The following is a 20369-nucleotide window of genomic DNA, read 5'->3' on the forward strand; positions in this document are numbered from 1 at the left end:
TTTTTTGTGTGTTTTGTTTTTCTTTGTTTTGTAATTTCTTCTCTTTTCCACTCTTCTTCCCACCTACATCAGTTGAATTTCCCTCAGTTTGAAGAGTTTTAACTCTTCCTGTTAAAGGAAATAGATTTTTCTATCATTTAATGAAAAAGAGGCAAAAAACTATTGAGTACTTTGGTCTTTTATACTGAACATTTAAAAAATTTACATAAAAGTGTTCCAGTCATCAAAACATGCTATCTTTTACTAATTTAAGAATACAGAGAATATTAGTGAACTTTTAAAAAATTATTGTGGTAAAATACACATAACATAAAATTTTATCATTTTAACCATTTTTAAGTGTACAGTTCTGTGGCATCAAGTTCATTTGTATTGTGCATCTGTCACCTCCATTCATCTCCAGACTTATATCCTCCAACTGAAACTCTGTACCCATTAAACACTAATTACCCTTTTCCCCCTCCCCTTAGCCACAGGCATCCATCATTCTACTTTCTGACTATGAATTTGACTAACTCTAGGAACCTCACTTCAGAGAAATCATGCAATATTTGTCCGTTTGTAATTGCCTTATTTCACTGAGCTTAATGTCTTCAGTATTCCTCCATATTGTAGCATGTATCAGAATTTTTCTTTTTTAATGCTGATATTCTCTTGTGTGTGTCTACCACATTTTATCTATTCATCTGTCACTGGACACTAAGGTTTCTTCTACCTTTGTCTTTTATAATTAATGTTGCTATGAAAGTCGATGTACAAATATCTGCTTGTACTTCTTTTGGGTATATCCCTGGAGTAGAATTTTTGGATCAGATGATGGTTCTGTTTTTAATTTTTTGAGGATTTGCCATATCGTTTTCTACAACTGCTGCACCATTTTACATTCCTATCAGTTCTGCATAAGGGTTCCAATTTTTTCACATCCTACAAATCACTTGTTATTTTTTTTTAAATAATAGACATTCTAATGATGTGAAGTGGTATTTATGGGTTTTGATTTGCATTTTCAAAATGACCAATGATGTTGAAGACTTTTTCATGTTCTTATTAGTATGTGTTGTTTGGGAAATATTTAAGTCCTTTTTTAAGTAAGCCAATTTTTAAATAGATTTTGTGTGTGTGTGGTGTGGATTGGTTTTCTTTTTTTGTTTTGGGTCACCCTTAGCAAATTCTTAAGTCTATGATAATTATTAATAACTATGATAGTTATTAAGCTTGATTTCCTGATTGACTTTTTTAATATGGTTAACTGAGCAGATCAAATCCTAACCTTTTCAGAAGATCAGAAGCAAATCCTAACTTTTCTAGAAGCAGAGAAACCAGTTGAAGTTTTATCTAACATCGTTTGGTTAATACTTTTTCTTGATAATGTGCCTTTTAATGACAGGGTACAGAATTTGCTCTCTTTATTGTCCTTTCTTCCTCTACTTTTAGTTTTCCTTTACTGTTTCGATTAGAACCTGAAAATAGTATGTTCTTACCTTGTTTGCTGCTTTGAGGAAACTAATCATTCATCCCCTAGCTGCAAGCATTGCGTAAAACCAAGTAATTTTGCCTTTTAATGTAGGGTATAATGTTTGTACATACCAATATTTCTTTTAGCAAAAATCCTGATTATTCTCCTTTTATTAGTGATTATATGATTTCAAATATCTTTGGTGGTTTTAATCATGAGCTGTATTTCTCATTTGGCAAATTCTTTTCTATATCCTAAAATTCAGTTTGTGACCTATATCAGTAAAACTTAATAATTTTTAAAGTAGTCTAAACCCACTTTTGAATTTTCAGGTTTTTTAAAATTGAAGTATAATTGACGTACAACTTTAGATTCATTTCAGGCATACAACATGATGATTTGACATTTGTATTTGTTGTGAAATGATCACCTCCTTTAGAAAGCAAAGAGGAAAGGAAGAAGAAAAGAAAACCCTTTCGTGGTTAGAGAAACTGTTAAAATTTTCTTTTCTGATTAAATTTGTTATGACTAGAATCAGCAGATGAAAATTTAAGTTGTCATTCATAATTTTTGGAAAGTGTCAATGGCATGGTTTTTGACTGTCTACAGATTCCCCTATAATAGGAACATATTGATAGCATTACTGTAGTATCTGAAACTAAGATCTTAACAGAACTTGGGTACTCTGGGTGTTATGACTTCTCAAGGGATCTCCAGCCGAAGATCCCTTCCAGAACTAAAGTCCACACAGAGCTTCCTGCAGTCTGCTGGGAATAGGATCTAAATTAAATAGAACAGGGACAGTAGAGACAAGTTTAAAAAAAGAAAAGAAAAAAGATTCAAATGAAAGTATAGGAGAGGTCTAGAGTTATATAATCTCATAAAGTAAATCACTTTAATTTTTAATATGAAAAATGCAGAGCTTGATAGCAGTAAAATTAGGAAAACTATCTACTTGACATAAAAATGAGTAACTAAAAAAGATCAGGACCAAATCCCATAGAATTATAATAATGAAAGAAAATAAGAAGCATATTAACATCACTGCAGAAATGAAAACTTAACCAAAAGATGTTCTTACTAAACATATGAAAACTCTAAATGAATAGGTGGCAGAGTTAACGATTTAAAAAAAAAAATCTGTAAATAATATCTGAGTCAACAAACACAAGAATTAGTGCCCTTAAAAAACAGCAGATGACCCATGCGTGAGGGGAGTAGAGCTGGATACCAGACCAGAGGCCGAACTTAGGATCTGACAAGATGGCCGGGCTGCCCCACAGGATTATTAAGGAAACCCAGCGTTTGCTGGCAGAACCAGTTCCCGGCGTTAAAGCAAAACCAGATGAGAGCAACGCCCGTTATTTTCATGTGGTCATTGCCAGCCCTCAGGATTCCCCCTTTGAGGGAGGAGTTTTTAAGCTTGAACTATTCCTTCCAGAATACCCAATGGCAGCCCTTAAAGTACATTTCATGACCAAAATTTATCATCCTAATGTAGACAAGTTGGGAAGAATATGTTTAGATATTTTGAAAGATAAGTGGTCCCCGTCACTGCAGATTTGCACAGTTCTGCTATCGATCTAGGCTTTGTTAAGTGCTCCCATTCCAGATGATCCATTAGCAAATGATGTAGCAGAGCAGTGGAAGACCAACGAAGCCCAAGCCCTAGAAACAGCTAGAGCATGGACCAGGCTATATGCCATGAATAATAATTTAAATTGATTCGATTGTCAAGTGTGTATCACTTCTGTTCTGCCAAGACTTCTTCCTTTTTTGTTTGCATTTAATGGACACAGTCTTAGAAACTACAGAATGAAAACCCAGGCATCTTCAAATCTTTGGTGATTAAATGCACATTAGCAAATCTATATCTTGTCCTGATTCACTGTTGTAAAGCATGAGCAGAGGCCAGAAGTATTGTCTGGATTGTTGCAAAACATTTAAAAGCGGTGGCCTCTCTCTGCTGTTATTCATTTCCCCATCATGGTTTAAGTATAAAGCACTGTGAATGAAGGTAGTTGTCAAGGTTAGCTGCAGGGGTGTGGGTGTTTTTTGCATTTTATTTTAGTTTGTTTTGGAGGTGGAGGGGTGGGGGGAGGTAGTTTTATTTTAATTTTATGGGCTCCTTTTCCCTTTTTTATGGTGATCTAAGTGCATTGGTTAAAAGCAGCTAACCATTTCTTTTTTTTTTTTTTCATTTTATTTTATTTTTAAACTCCACAACATTGTATTGGCTCTGCCAAACATTGAAATGAATCCACCACAGGTACACACGTGCCCCCCACCCCGCACCCCCCTCCCTCCCCCCCTCCCCACACCATCCCCCTGGGTCTTCCCAGCGCACCAGCCCCAAGCGTCCAGCATCGCACATCGAACCTGGACTGGCAACTCGCCTCATTCATGATAGTATACATGTTTCAATGCCATTCTCCCAAATCTTCCCACCCTCTCCCTCTCCCACAGAGTCCATAAGACTGTTCTATACATCATTGTCTCTTTTGCTGTCTCATATACAGGGTTATTGTTACCATCTTTCTAAATTCCATATATATGTGTTAGTATACTGTATTGGTGTTTTTCTTTCTGGCTTACTTCAATCCTATTAACCATTTCTTTAGAATATGCTCTCTAGCCAAGTCTAACTTTATTTAGATGCTGTAGATGGACAAGCTTGATTGTTTGAACCAAACAGACATTAAACAGACATCACAGCCCTCACTAATAAAATTGTGACTTTGCTGTCGGGTGTAGAATCTTCCCTTCAAGAAAAAGCTCGTGACCATTTTGTATGGCTTATCTGAAAATTTCTGTAAATCTTAGGTTTTAGTACAATATTTTTTGTTATTCTGAAAAAAAAAAAAAAAACAGCAGATGGGATGTTGTGTGTTTTTAAAAATAAAAACAAAAGCAAGTCGATGAAGATTGGAGAAAAAGAGATAAAGAGTTGAAGATACGTAATAAAAATCCTACAGAGGTCCATAAAAAAGGAAACCAAAGCAAGGAAACAGACAGAAATTCTAAAGACTATGCTTAACATAACTTCTTTTTTTAATTTCTTTATTTTTAATTGAAAGTTAATTGATTTACAGTATTGCTTTGATTTCTACCAAATACCAAACATTGTTTCTACCAGACATCAATATCAGACTGCTGTGAATCAACCATAGGTTTACCCATGTCCCCTCCCATAACTTCTTGAAATAAAAAAAAGAATGTAAGACTGCATGTTTTAAAGACACTAAAGACCTTGGAAAATCAACCCAGAAAAACCAGCATGAAGACATATTCTAGTAAAACCCTTCGGCTTTGAAGAAAGTACTTTGGCCATCTTGACAGAAAGACCAGGTAACTTTTAGAGAAAAGAATATCAGACTGCCATCGCTATATTTGAAAGCAATGCCTTATGCCAAAAGAAAATACCATAACATATAAGGGAAAAAATGTGAACCAGGGATTTTATGTCTAGCCAAAATGACTTCTAGATAGAGACTGCATGTAAACTGCTATCAATATCTAAGATCTATTTTCTATGAGTCTTTTTATAGGAATCTTCTAGTGAATGAGCTTCAGATAGCCAAAAAGACTAACAAAACCTCAGTGGTGGGTAATATGGTAATAAATATAAATACATTCATTTGTATGGCTTAACATATATATATATATATATATATATATATATACACACACACATATATTTCCTACCTCTGTTCATGAGAGGAATCTGAGAACAGTGATAACCCAGTAACAGTGAGCACTCTTAGCCTCTAGATTTTCATTTCAAAATATCATTTTCTACTAAAAGGAACTAGTGCCCCACAGAGACAATTGCTTTAGGGGATGGGCAAGAAAAATGCAAGATAAGCTAGAATATTTTGGAATGCTAGAAATTAAGGATATACTCAGAAAATAATCTGGGCTCAGGAGGACCCAGTGCCGACTGGAAGGAGTGGTGAAAGCAGAACTGTTTTAGCCACAGATTTATGCAGCGATAGATTTTAAATCTATGACTTTGCATTTCTGTAAGTTCATGATTGAGTAAATAAATACATGGAGAAGGGATCACTTTTCTCTGCAGGTGAATATCAATTCCTTCTACATGGCAGGGACTACACTTTCCTGCAGTGTGGAATGAATGAGAGAAATAGAAATTTTTGAACTGTGGTTGGAGAAGACTCTTTCAAGTCCCTTGGACTGCAAGGAAATCCAACCAGTCCATTCTGAAGGAGATCAGCCCTGGGATTTCTTTGGAGGGAATGATGCTAAAGCTGAAACTCCAATACTTTGGCCACATCATGCGAAGAGTTGACTCATTGGAAAAGACTCTGATGCTGGGAGGGATTGGGGGCAGGAGAAGAAGGGGACGACAGAGGATGAGATGGCTGGATGGCATCACTGACTCGATGGACATGAGTCTGAGTGAACTCCGGGAAATGGTGATGGACAGGGAGGCCTGGCGTGCTGCACTTCATGGGATCACAAAGAGTCAGACATGACTGAGCGACTGAACTGAACTGAAAGAAATCCAAGAACAAAATGAGACATGTATCCTCAAAACAGAATGGACCTGGCAGGGGATGGGGGGATCTGGTGAAATTTAATCAAATCTGTTTAATAGTGTTTTACTAATGTTAATTTCCTGGTTTTGAGAACTGTGCTATGAGGGCACAAGTTGTTAACTTATGGGAAACAAGGTGATGGTGTCCTTGAACTATTTTTGTAAGATATCTGTATGTCTAAAACTATTTCATAATAAAGATTTGAAAAAGAATGTTGGGTGAGCATTAATTTGGTAGCTTGGGAAGATCCCCTGGAGAAGAGAACGGCTACTCACTCCAGTATTCTGGCCTAGAGAATTCCATGGACTGTATAGTCCATGGGGTCACAAAGAGTTGGACACCACTGAGCAACTTTCACTTCACTACATGTAACTAAATCTAAATGACAGATAGAGCAAAGAACATATAGTCTTTAATAACTTTGTGTTTTAACAGTGGAGCTATAAGACAAAATAAATGGAGAAAAAATGGGAAGAGAACATACAAAAACTTGTGGACTTTCCATTAAATTACTTTGGTGTGGTGGTGGCATTATTCTGAAAAGTTGCATAATATGTGTGAAATGTAATTGATATTCTAATTGTATCATTTGTGATATTCTTGAAAACCAAGATTCTCAGTGTGGGAAAAAGAAATAAGATGTAAGACAGAAAGTTAAGGAAATGTTGTTATGAAACTCAAGGATTATTTTTATTATTTTCTAGCTCTGTCTATTGAAAAGACCTAGAAACAATGGCCAACCCAGTAGCGGTGAGCATCCTTAGCACCCAGATTGTGGTCTTGAAGTACAATTTCCCATTAAAGTAAATCAAGGCTTCTTGGAAAAGTGGCTTATTCCAGTTCTGGGGTATCGTGAGCCAAGAAACATCCTGTCATTCCAAGTAGTAAAGACTCATCAAAATCACACCAGAAAAACCTCAAGAGTCAACTTAAAGAGGTTTCCACTGTCTAAGATGGGACAAGCATCATAAGGATAATAGCTGTAGTGGATTAAAACACATTGAAGAATATATCTTTTATATATATACACACACACACACACACACACACACACACACACACACACACATATAACTTGATTTATTTTTGCCTGTCCTGGGTCTTTGTTGCTGCATGGGCATTCTTTACTTGGAGAGAGTAGGGGGCTACTCTCTAGTTGCAGTGCACAGGCTTTTCATTGTGGTGGCTTCTCTTGTTGCAGAGCATGGGCTCAATAGTTGTGATGCACAGGCTTAGTTGCTCTGCAGTATATGGGATCTTCCAACCAGGGGTCGAACCTGTGCCTCCTACAGTGGCAGGCAAAGGGACTCATTATCACTGAGCCACCAGGGAAGCCCCATTGAATAAGTCTTAAATCTTGATACAAATTCCACCATGATACTAATAGAAAAATTTGAAAGATACCAGTGGGGACCAAATTATTAATTTGAAAACTGTTAAGCAGAAAGAATTGAGCTTTCATCCTGCTATTTTTCAGTATGAACTATACCACTGTAAAACAAAACAATACATTAGCAAAGCTTATTTTTATATAATTTATAATTATTGATGAAAGATTGACAGAATGGGAATATCATCATTTTGCATTCCCTAATAAGGAAAGGTTTTATTTATTGAGCAGTAACATCTCTTTAACAACACAAAAGGATGATTAAACAGTAATGCCTCTTGATAAAGAACATACCACCACCAAAGTCCTAATAAGGAAAGGTTTTATTTATTGAGCAGTAACATCTCTTTAACAACACAAAAGGATGATTAAACAGTAATGCCTCTTGATAAAGAACATACCACCACCAAAGTACTTTTACCACAGAAATTATGTGGTATTCTGTGGTAAACGTGAATCTGCTGAAGGCTGTAGATTAAAGTGGTGATTTACAGGAGAAAAAGAACAAAGGCATATGGGAATGCACTCAGTAAAGTCCAGGTATTACAGATTTGCATCACCATCACATTGCTGGATTTGCTGACTCAAATAAATTGAAAAAAAAAAAAAAAAGGATGGAAGAGCAAGAGTAGATTAAAGAGACCTAAAAAAGAAAATAATAAACAGGTAAAACTAAACTATAAATCAAAATAAGGAAGTGATTAATATAATGTAAAATGGGGTAATAGTTATAATTGTTAGGGTATTACTATTGGGCAAAGGCTTGTGTGTGCCTCTTGGGATGCTAACAGGGTTCTATTTGTTGTTTGCCTTCTAATAATTTATTAAATGGTTCATTTGTTTTCTCTGGCTTTATTTTGTTATACTTAATTAAAAAAATTTCTTGATGCCTTTGTCAGATATCTACCATGTAATTTTTAAATAAGTTACAGAAGGATTGGCACCAATTTGTATCCCTTTAACATGGAATAAAATGATAGTTCCCTGGTGGCTCAGACAGTAAAGAATATGCCTGCAATGCAGGAGACCTGGGTTTGATCTCTGGATCAGGAAGATCCCCTGGAGAAGGGCAGAGCAACCCACTCCAGAATTCTTGCCTGGAGAATTCCATGGACAGAGGAGCCTGGCAGGCTACAGTCCATGGGGTCACAAAGAGTCAGACATGACTGAGTGACTGACACAGAACTGTGAGGACAGCTCTTATTTGTCCATTTGATGCATAGTAGTAATATATCAAATGATAATTTCAATATTTTGAGCCCAGGAAACTACTGCAGCTCATTAGTGAATACACAGAAATCTGTTGCATTTCTGTACACTAACCAGATCAGAAAGAGAAATGAAGGAAAGAATCTCCTTTACCATTGGATAAAAAAGAAAATGCTTTATATCTTAGGTAGAAATAAATCTACCTAAGAAGGCAAAAACTGAAAACTATAAGACACTTATGACAGTAATCAAAGATGATACAAAACAGATGGAAGGATATATTACACTGTGTTCTTGGACTGGAAGAATTGATATTGTCAAAATGACTATACTACCCAAAATAACTCTACTGCCCAAGGCAATCTCGCTGTCAAATTACCAATGGCATTTGTAACACCTAGAACAAAAATTTTTTTAAAATTTGTCTGGAAACATAAAAGACCTCAAGTAGACAAAGCAGTCTTTGCCTAATGGATCTGGGGGTATCAGGCTCCCTGATGTCAGACTATCCTATAAAGCTGCAGTCAGAAAAGTAGTGTGGTCCTGGCACAAAAACAGAAATATAGATCAGAGGGAAAGGATAGAAAACCCAGAAATAAGCCCACGCACCTGTGGCCAATTAATCTACAAAAAAGGAGGCGAGAATAGACAATGGTGAAAAGACAGTGTCTTCAACGAGTAGAGCTGGAAAAACTGAACACCTATGTGAAAAAGAATGAAATTACAACACTCCTTAACACCATACAGGAAAATAATATCAAAATGGATTAAAGACCTAAATGTAAGACCAGGTAATATAGAACTCGTAGGGGAAAAAAAATAGGCAGGACACTTTTTGACATAAATCACAGCATTATTTATTTGGATCCACCTCCTAGAGTAATTCCAATCCCAAAGAAAGGCAATACCAAAGAATGCTCAAACTACTGCACAATTGCACACATCTCACATGCTAGTAAAGTAATGCTAAAATTCTCCAAGTCAGGCTTCAGCAATACGTGAACCGTGAACTTCCAGATGTTCAAGCTGGTTTTAGAAAAGGCAGAGGAACCAGAGATCGAAATGCGAACATCCGCTGAATCATGGAAAAAGCAAGAGAGTTCCAGAAAAACATCTATTCCTGCTTTATTGACTATACGAAAGCCTTTGACTGTGTGGATCACAATAAACTGTGGAAAATTCTGAAAGAGATGGGCATACCAGACCACCTGACCTGCCTCTTCAGAAACCTATATGCAGGTCAGGAAGCAACAGTTAGAACTGGACATAGAACAAGACTGGCTCCAAATAGGAAAAGGAGTACATCAAGGCTGTATATTGTCACCCTGCTTATTTAACTTATATGCAGAGTACATCATGAGAAACGCTGTGCTGGAAGAAGCACAAGCTGGAATCAAGATTGCCAGGAGAAATATCAATCATCTCAGATATGCAGATGACACCACCCTTATGGCACAAAGTAAAGAGGAACTAAAAAGCCTCTTGATGAAAGTGAAAGAGGAGAGAGAAAAAGTTGGCTTAAAGCTCAACATTCAGAAAATGAAGATCATGGCATCCGGTCCCATCACTTCATGGGAAATAGATGGGGAAACAGTGTCAGACTTTATTTTTCTGGGCTCCAAAATCACTGCAGATGGTGATTACAGCCTTGAAATTAAAAGATGCTTACTCCTTGGAAGGAAAGTTATGACCAACCTGGATAGCATATTGAAAAGCAGAGACATTACTTTGCCAACAAAGGTCCGTCTGGTCAAGGCTATGGTTTTTCCAGTGGTCATGTATGAATGTGAGAGTTGGACTGTGAAGAAAGCTAAGCACTGAAGAATTGATACTTTGGAACTGTGGTGTTGGAGAAGACTCTTGAGAGTCCCTTGGACTGCAAGGAGATCCAACCAGCCCATTCTAAAGGAGATCAGCCCTGGGTGTTCTTTGGAAGGAATGATGCTGAAACTGAAACTCCAGTACTTCGGCAACCTCATGCAAAGAGTTGACTCATTGGAAAGGACTCTGATGCTGGGAGGGATTGGGGGCAGGAGGAGAAGGGGACGACAGAGGATGAGATGGCTGGATGGCATCACCAACTCGATGGATGTGAGTTTGGGTGAACTCCGGGAGTTGGTGATGGACAGGGAGGCCTGGCATGCTGCAATTCATGGGGTCGCAAAGAGTCGGACACGACTGAGCGACTGAACTGAAGTGAACTGAAATGTTCTTCCCAAATCTCACTGTGTAAGTTGGTCAGATAAACTTTGAAGGATTTGAAATTAAATATTATCCTATAATCTACCTTAAAGACTTTCTGTTTATAAAGGTTACATCTTAAAGTGTTTTGATATAATTTATCAACATTTAGTCTAGAATTTGTTGCCGTTTCAGTTGTGTTCAATACATTCAGGAGGTTTTTGAGTGTCTTACTGCAAGTAATAACCCATGATTCTTCTCAGAGTAGTATTCTTACACTAGTAAGGCAGAGATTTATAAACCAACAGTTGTAATTCTGGGTAATAAGTAATGCTGTAAAAGCCTATATAAAGCAAGACACAAATGCAGAAGATACAGTAGTTAATTCTTTGTTGGGGAAACACTCAGGTAAAACTAAAATGGAGTAGCATTTGAGCTTGAAGGATGTTAAGATTTTCCCAATAACATATATAATAATAAGTATCAATAGCAATGCCAACATTGAGTGCACCCTTCTATAATCATTAACAACACTAGGAGTTAGTTATTTGACATTTTAATTATTTTTCAAAATGGGAAAATACGAATGAGGAGGTAAAAATAGAAATGACCTTCTAGGCAATGTTGACTGGTTAAAAATGATGATTGCTTAAGGGAATTTTCGGATGTGACTAAAGATTGTGGCAAGAAGGAGCCAAATAATGTATTATTGTCATCATAAAAACTCCCAAACCATACTGTGTAAAGTGGTTTTCAGGCTTCATTTTTTAAAAAACCCTCACAGCAGTTCCTTGAATTAGGTATTCTGACTTCCGTTTTAAAGAATCCAAAGAAACTTAGATTAAGATAATTATCCCAAGGTCTCATAGCTGGCCAATATGTAAAGAGCAAGAGAGCATTTAAGTTTTATCTGACTCATAATCTTAATTTTTAATGAAATATTTTAAATAAACACATGATAGTATGAAATACTTAAATATTACCAAAATTTGCTTTTAATTTTTAAAATCTTATAGAACAGTTAAACATTGTCCTTTCACTTCATTTTCCATTCCGTTCCCCCTACGCTTATTTTCTAAGCAGTGCTGCAGTCCTGTGAATCATGTGAATTTGCATTTCAGAACCTCTACAAGTGCTATCATACAACCTGTCCTTTAGCGTATTGCTATTTCACTCATCTTTCTGTTTTTGAGATTTACCCATATTGATCTTTATAAATTCATTTCTTTTGTTTGCTCTGTAGTGATTATTCATTTTTCTGTTTGAGAGATATTATTTCTCATTTTTCTCTTTTATATCAGTGCAACAGCAAATAATCATGTACATATTTCTGTTTAGTTTTATGTAAGTTTATTTTCTTTGAGTAGAATTGCTAAACTATAGAGTATATTTCTTCAGGCTTTAGAGTAGGTATTTCCAACTTGCTCTTTACAGTGTTTATGTTAATTTATACTCACTATAAGTATATAACATTAGAGCAGAATCTGAAATCACTATGATGTTTTAAAATTTCTCAAGTCTTGTCTTACAAGAAGAGAATTATAAAGAAATTAGAGCATCAGAGATTAGTTATTCCTTATCACTGAATAGATGATAAGCCCAATATATATTAAATGATATAGATTAATTTGGTGAGTATGGGAAAGAACAAGTAGTAGGAAGCAAGAGTAAGAGGAAAAGAAATCAGACAGGGTTGCATTTGGGTACATGTTTTTTCAATTGGAATTTTTTTTCTTTTTTTTTTAAAAAATTGAGAGATTTTAAAAAATTCTATAGTGCTTTACAATTGTCAAAAGTTTAACACATGTGACTTCATATAATCCTATAAGAACACTTTTTTCCTGCTCTATCCCTATGTTGTACCACCCTGCTTTCCTTCCCGCACTGGTACACTGATTTGTTCTCTTCCTCTGTGAGTCTGTTTCTTTGTTTTATTCAGTAGGCTGTTGTATTTTTTTAGATTCTACATAAGGGATAATCATACAGTATTTGTCTTTCTTTGTCTGACTTACTTCATTTAGCATAATGCCGTCTAAGTTCATCCATGTTGCTGCAAATGGCAAGCTTTTATTCTTTTTTATGGCTAAGTTGTAAATGGCAACCCACTCCAGTACTCTTGCCTGGAAAATCCCATGGACGGAGGAGCCTGGTAGGTTACAGTCCATGGGGTTGCTAAGAGTCCGACACGACTGAGCGACTTCACTTTCACTTTTCACTCTCATGCGTTGGAGAAGGAAATGGCAACCCACTCCAGTGTTCTTGCCTGGAGAATCCCAGGGACACCAGAGGAACCTGGTGGCTGCTGTCTATGGGGTCACACAGGGTCGGACACGACCAAAGCGACTTAGCAGTAGCAGCAGCAGTATTCATTACATATATTTACAACATTTCTATCCATTTCATCTGTTGATGGACACTTAGGATGCTTCCGTACCTTGGCAGTTATAAATAGTGCTGCTATGAACGTTGGGTTCATGAGTCTTTTCAGATTAATGTTTCTTTCAGATACATACCCCAGAGTGGAATTGCTGGGTCATATGATATTTCTGGGCCTCCCAGGTGGCTCAGTGGTAAAGAATCCTCCTGCTAACGCAGGAGACGTGGATTCAGTCCATGGGTCAGAAAGACGCCTTGGAGGAGGAAATGGCAGCCCACTCTAGTATTCTTGCCTGGATAATCTCATGGACAGAGGAGCCTGGTGGGCTACAGTTCATGGGGTTGCAGAGCTGGACATGACAGAGCAACTGAGCACACATAGTGTCTTTACTTTTAGTTTTTGAGAAACCTCCATACTGTTTTCCAGAGTGACTGCACCAATTTACTTAGCCACCAGTAGCGTATGAGAGTTCTTTTCTTCATTTCCTCACCAGTGTTTGTTATTTGTATTCCTTTTGATGATGGCCATTCTGACATGTGTGAGGTAAATTTTTTTCTTATAATAAAAAGTCATGTGGTAGGCACTCTAGGTCTGGTTAAGCAGCTCCATAAAGCCATCAAGTACCCTTCCTAGTCTGCCATCCTTAGCATGTGGCTTTGATTGTTCCCTTTTCAGGTATTGTGTGCAGACTCTGGACAGAAAGAAGGGGAAAGGGCAGAAGGCATAGGTCAACTGAACCCTGTAAGTCTTACTCAATAGATTTCTTTATGCGTCTCATTGGCCAGAACTGGTTCAAATGACCCTTAGCTTTAAGGTTTCTGAAGAGGCAAGTACTTTCCTGAACAAAATCAGAATTCTAATAGTAAGAAAGAAGATAGATACTGGATAGGCAACTAGCAATGTCCTTCACTGTAATTTATATGAACATTCAATGTTTGATTACATAGTGATTCTGGTTGGGATGGGTGGGAGAGCACATAATAGGTGATTAGTAAATATTTGTTGAGCAAATGAATGAATGTGCTTTTGAATCCCACAATAGGTAACAGCTGTCTTGAATCCCTTCAAGTCTGTCAAGGAACATTGCTTCTGCATTGTGATTTTGAAGGTGAATTTTTCCTTGAGTATTGTTAGTTCAAATTTCATGTCTCTCAAGCTCATTTGCATCTTCCTTTACAGTTTGCTTTTGACAAAACTTTGTTGAAAATGCTTATATAACTAAATGACCTTCTTGCCAATTATGATAGTGCTTAAAATTTCATTCGGTGTCATGGTTTTCCTGTCTTCAGCTTTAGGGATACACACATGTGATCTACAGGAGCTACAGTTGTAATTATTGTCATATTTTTCTTTTGTAAGAGCTAAGCCAAAAAATATTGACTATTTTGGGACTAAGAGAAATACAAGCCAGTGAAGAATAATTATTGAGGTCACTTAGTCAGCTTCTTTGTACATGAAGAAGTGAGGATCACTGAGTTTGTAAGATATTCAGAGACACACCACTAGCTGAAGTAAGATTACTGAACCTAGGAGTCTCAACCTAATGTTATTCTTCATTTTATTTTGTCATGTTGTTATTCAGATCAGAATCAGTTTAAAGGACTAAATCATTCACCTCCCCAAAAGCAAAGTGTCATTTTGCCTTTGGTGAGAATCACAGTGAGATTCTGAGTTGCTTTTCAAACCAAATATATTAAAAAAAACATTAAATGGTGTTCCATATTTTTGTATACTCTTTGTATTGAGCTAAAGTTATTGATAAAGATGGTAATCTGTATATTAATCGTTATCCAAGATATTTCCTGAATTAGATTTTCTGATACACTAACCAATGCCAATGCATAGGAATTTACTGAACCTGCTTAATATATGGGAAACAGAAGACATTCAGACTAGATCATTCCTACTATGTCTTTAATTTTCGTAGTGACATACATATTTTTAAATTAGTGTATGACCATGTAAAGAGGGTGGAACAGTGAGCTAATTTCAGGTTCTCAATGGTTATCAGCAGTTCTTGAATTTTTTTTACTTGCAATTATGATTTGAACATAAAATGGGTGATTTGTAATAAAAATACTTCTTAAAAGTAATACTGAATTCTCAGTTTAAAGAAGTCTTTATCTCACTTCTCTCCATTACATTTCATTCCCATGAAAACTTTGAAACTCTGTCTGCTGTATCAACTTGGCGGGAATCTGTTCAGAAAAAATTGTTAAATTCCTATCTTGGTAAAACTTCATTTAAAATCAGTTTTCCCATTGCAAGGGTTCACTTCAGTTCAGTTCAGTTCAGTCGCTCAGTCGTGTCCGACTCTTTGCGACCCCATGAATCGCAGCACGCCAGGCCTCCCTGCACATTACCAACTCCCAGAGTTCACTCAAACTCACGTCCATCGAGTCGGTGATGGCATCCAGCCATCTCATCCTCTGTCGTCCCCTTCTCCTCCTGCCCCCAATCCCTCCCAGCATCAGGGTCTTTTCCAATGAGTCAACTCTTTGCATGAAGTGGCCAAAGTATTGGAGTTTCAGCTTTAGCATCAGTCCTTCCAATGAACACCCAGGGCTGATCTTCTTTAGAATGTACTGGTTGGATCTCCTTGCAGTCCAAGGGACTCTCAAGAATCTTTTCCAACACCACAGTTCAAAAGCATCAATTCTTTGGCGCTCAGCTTTCTTTATAATCCAACTCTCGCATCCATACATGACCACTGGAAAAACCATAAAGTCTGACACTGTTTCCCCATCTATTTGCCATGAAGTGATGGGACCAGATGCCATGATCTTGGTATTCTGAATGTTGAGGTTTAAGCCAACTTTTTCACTCTCCTCTTTCACTTTCATCAAGAGGCTTTTTAGTTCACCTTCACTTTCTGCCATAAGGGTGGTGTCATCTGCATATCTGAGGTTATTGATATTTCTCCCGGCAATCTTGATTCCAGCTTGTGCTTCTTCCAGTCCAGCGTTTCTCATGATGTACTCTGCATATAAGTTAAATAAGCAAGGTGACAATATACAGCCTTGACGTACTCCTTTTCCTATTTGTAACCAGTCTGTTGTTCCATGTCCAGTTCTAACTGTTGCTTCCTGATCTGCATATAGGTTTCTGAAGAGGCAGGTCAGGTGGTCTGGTATGCCCATCTCTTTCAGAATTTTCCACAGTTTATTGTGATCCACACAGTCAAAGGCTTTGGCATGGTCAATAAAGCAGAAATAGATGTTTTTCTGGAACTCTCTTGCTTTTTCCATGATCCAGCAGATGTTGGCAATTCGATCTCTGGTTCCTCTGCCTTTTCTAAAACCAGCTTGAACATCTGGAAGTTCACGGTTCACATATTGCTGAAGCCTGGCTTGGAGAATTTTGAGCATTATTTTACTATCATGTGAGATGAGTATAATTGTGCGGTAGTTTGAGCATTCTTTGGCATTGCCTTTCTTTGGGATTGGAATGAAAACTGACCTTTTCCAGTCCTGTGACCACTGCTGAGTTTTCCCAATTTGCTGGCATATTGAGTGCAGCACTTTCACAGCATCATCTTTCAGGATTTGAAATAGCTCAACTGGAATTCCATCACCTCCACTAGCTTTGTTTGTAGTGATGCTTTCTAAGGCCCACTTGACTTCACATTCCAGGATGTCTGTCTCTAGGTCAGTGATCACACCATCGTGATTATCTGGGTTATGAAGCTCTTTTTTATACAGTTCTTCTGTGTATTCTTGCCACCTCTTCTTAATATCTTCTGGTTCTGTTAGGTCCATACCATTTCTGTCCTTTATTGAGCCCATTTTTTGCATGAAATGTTCCCTTGGTATCTCTAATTTTCTTGAAGAAATCCCTAGTCTTTCCCATTTTGTTGTTTTCCTGTTTCTTTGCGTTGATCACTGAGGAAGGCTTTCTTATCTCTCTTTGCTGTTCTTATAGGTAAAATTAGTACTTAATGAATTCTGAAAACATGGCTCAGATTCCCTTAGCACAACTTTAAAACATATATGCCTTGTCTGTAATCTCATTCAAAGATTATGGTATTTACTAAATATGACTTTCATTATACTTAAATTTGCCCTGTTAGGTACTGCGTAAAAATTGTAAATATATAGCCAATAATTGGTAAAAAGAGGAGTTAAAGTAAATTGTAATATAATCACATTAAGGAGTTACACAGTTAAGTCCAATTCTCTGAAGACATTTCATGTCATAAGAAAATGCTAATGTTTCAGTGAGGAAAATGGGGCAGCATGATTCCAGCTTTGTCAAAAATACATAAAACTAGAAGAAGTAACCTCCAATAAAATATTAATTGTAGGTATTCAGATTGTGGGCATATTTTCCATTTTCTGTACAGAATTGTTACTTTTGTAACCTGATTAAAACATAAAACATTTCCCCACTGCCTTTTTCGTGTTTTCTCAATGAAATGAAGTGGTCTATAACTTGCAGAGAACAGTTGTCAGTTTTTAAAACAAATATGGTCTTTTGGAAATGTTTGTTTATGATGTATTCTTAGTTTCATAGTTTTGAGCCATCACTTGAGCTTGAATAAATTATTTGAGCTGTATAAATATTTGCATTTCATTGAGAGCATTGAAATTAAAAGTATAAAGCAGAAATCTTTCTAAATAACAGTTTTTTAATATCTAAAAGTTGTACTTCAGAGTTTGGTATTTTCTTTACTGTCTGATTTCATCTTTTATTGTCAAATGTCCTGTGACAAAAGCCACCTTTTCTAAGAGAGAAACTTTTCGAATGGGAATATATTTTATGTTATGCCTTATACATTTTATAATCTTGAATGCTTAGATTCATGTAAACTTTTTCTTATTTTTAGAGGAACAGAAAGGAAGTGCAAAGATGAAAAGTGAAGAGCGGCCAATAGATTCAGAAAAATGTTCTACACCCAGTGCTCTAGAAGAGACTACTGTGAAAATAGAAAAAGAAGATGAAAAGGAACTTGTAAAACTGCCAGTCATAGTGAAGCTAGAAAAACCTTTTCCAGAAAGTGAAGAAAAAAAGATTATCAAAGAAGAAAGTGATTCCTTCAAGGAAAATGTCAAACCTGTAAAAGTGGAAATGAAAGAATGTAAAGCAGATCCTAGAGATATCAAAGGTAGTATGGAGAAGTTAGAGCCTGAGAGGCTAGAGTTTGTTGGCAATGTTAAATCTTCTCAAGAAATTACTGAAAAGTCTACTGAAGAAACCGAGAAACTTAAAAATGACCAGCAGGCCAAGATTCCACTAAAAAAACGAGAAATTAAACTGAGTGATGATTTTGATAGTCCAATCAAAGGACCTTTGTGTAAATCAGTTACTCCAACAAAAGAGTTTTTGAAAGATGAAATAAAACAAGAGGAAGAGACTTGTAAAAGGATCTCTACAATCACTGCCTTGGGTCATGAAGGGAAACAGCTGGTAAATGGAGAAGTTAGTGATGAAAAGGTAACTCCACATTTTAAGACAGAACAGATGGAGACAAAGTTTTATGATTCAAAGGAAGATAGTTGCAGCCCCTCTAAGGACAGAAGTGTCATCATGGAGGGAAATGGAGCAGAGTCTGTAAATTCTGTCATTCCAAGTGTAAAAATAGGTGATCTTGAGAAAGAAGTGGTCCCTTTAGGGAAAGATACAGATAATTCAATATCAGTCTTAGAGACCCCGAGTCAGAAAGAGTACATAGACGAAACTGGTCCTTCAGAAATGGAAACCTCTCTTGAGACTGCTGAAGTAGCAAAGGATCTCTGTTTAAAAACTGCTTTATCTGCCACTGAATCCTATAGTATGAGAGTTGAAGAGAAGTCTCCCAAAAGTAAGAAGGATAAGCGCCCACCAGTCCTAGAGTGTCTTGAAAAGTCCAAAAAGACTTTTCTTGATAAGGACATACAAAGATTGAGTCCAATACCGGAGGAGGTTCCAAAGACAACTGTAGAATCAGAGAAGGCCGGGTCTCCTGAGGCAGCTGAAACTTATCCGTCGTCTAACGTGACTGTCCACTGTGAGAAACTAGCCTCAGAAGTTGAGTGTCAGAATACAAGTTCACTAGAAGGTCATTCCCTGGAGAAAGTAGACCCAGAAATTTTAAAAGTGGATTCTGAATCAACAAAGGTAGAAGTGGATAATCTGGACAATGCCCAGACCTCTGGCACAGGTGATCCTTCTGAGACAAAGGGTTCTATGCAAAAAAGCAAATTGAAATATAAGTTGATTCCTGAAGAAGAAAACACTGCCTCAGAAAACACAGAGATAACCTCCGAAAGGCAGAAAGAAGGCATCAAATTAACAATTAGGATATCTAGTCGGAAAAAGAAGTCAGATTCTCCTCCCAAAATTTTAGAACCAGAAACCAAGCAAGAGAAGACAGAAAAGGAAGAAGAGAAAACAAACGTTGGTCGTACTTTGAGGAGGTCTCCAAGAATATCTAGACCCACAGCAAAAGTGGCTGAAATCAGAGATCAGAAAGCTGATAAAAAAAGAGGGGAAGAAGATGAAGTAGAAGAAGAGTCAGCAGCTTTGCAAAAGACAGACAAAAAAGAAAATTTGAAAAAAGCAGAGAAGGATACAAATTCTAAAGTAGCCAAGGTAAAATTTCTCCTACTCTGAGCTTTAGTTTTTATTAGAAATATTTGACTTTTAAGTGTTCATAGCTTTTTACTTTTGGCTAAAACAACTCATTCAAAGATAAAACAGCAACAACAAAAAAACCCTTTCTTCCTATATCTGAGATGTCTTATTAGTTATCTCCAGACATTAAATTTCAGACTGTATCATCTTTTAAACATTTTCTCTATTATAGGCAATACAGAAATATATTCTATTTGTAAGTTCTACAGGTAATACCTAACTTGTAACACTTGAAAAATGAAAATTTCTCACAAACACTATTAACGGTTTGGGCTGCATCTCTTTTGGTCTTTTTTCCATATATTCATGTCTGTGTTTGTAAATATTTCCCATGCACTTAAAAGATAAATTCATTTTTCTGTGAGTTTTTCACTTAACAATGTGTGTCTGAACGTTTTCCCTATCAGTAGATAGAGTCTACCTTCAGTTATTGATGACCACGTAGTATTCCATAGTGTGGATGTGCCTCAGTTTCTTTAACTCCTCCCTGATTGATTGACATTTAGGTTGTTCCCAATTTTTCACTATTACAGGCAATGCTGCATTGAAGATCCTTTTGGACATGAGTGAGTATTTCTTTAGAAT

At 36.7% G+C, this 20369-nt stretch overlaps 1 protein-coding gene and 1 pseudogene across 2 annotated transcripts in view; both read left to right on the forward strand.

The window, feature by feature from the left end:
* The window catches only part of RSF1 (remodeling and spacing factor 1), a 149028-nt gene that overhangs the window by 95773 nt on the left and 32886 nt on the right, over positions 1–20369 (forward strand). Inside the window, exons 6-7 of one of the 2 annotated variants that reach the window (XM_019954640.2) lie at positions 14215–14280; positions 17998–19742. In XM_019954640.2, the coding sequence (XP_019810199.2) occupies positions 14215–14280; positions 17998–19742 (1811 nt within the window). The remainder of the gene's footprint in view (positions 1–14214; positions 14281–17997; positions 19743–20369) is intronic. The other variant, XM_019954641.2, reaches the window with a different exon arrangement.
* On the forward strand, positions 3–8017 carry LOC109554296 (ubiquitin-conjugating enzyme E2 N-like; annotated as a pseudogene).

The sequence above is a fragment of the Bos indicus genome, chromosome 29 (genome assembly GCF_029378745.1).
Source record: "Bos indicus isolate NIAB-ARS_2022 breed Sahiwal x Tharparkar chromosome 29, NIAB-ARS_B.indTharparkar_mat_pri_1.0, whole genome shotgun sequence".
NCBI lineage: Eukaryota > Metazoa > Chordata > Mammalia > Artiodactyla > Bovidae > Bos > Bos indicus.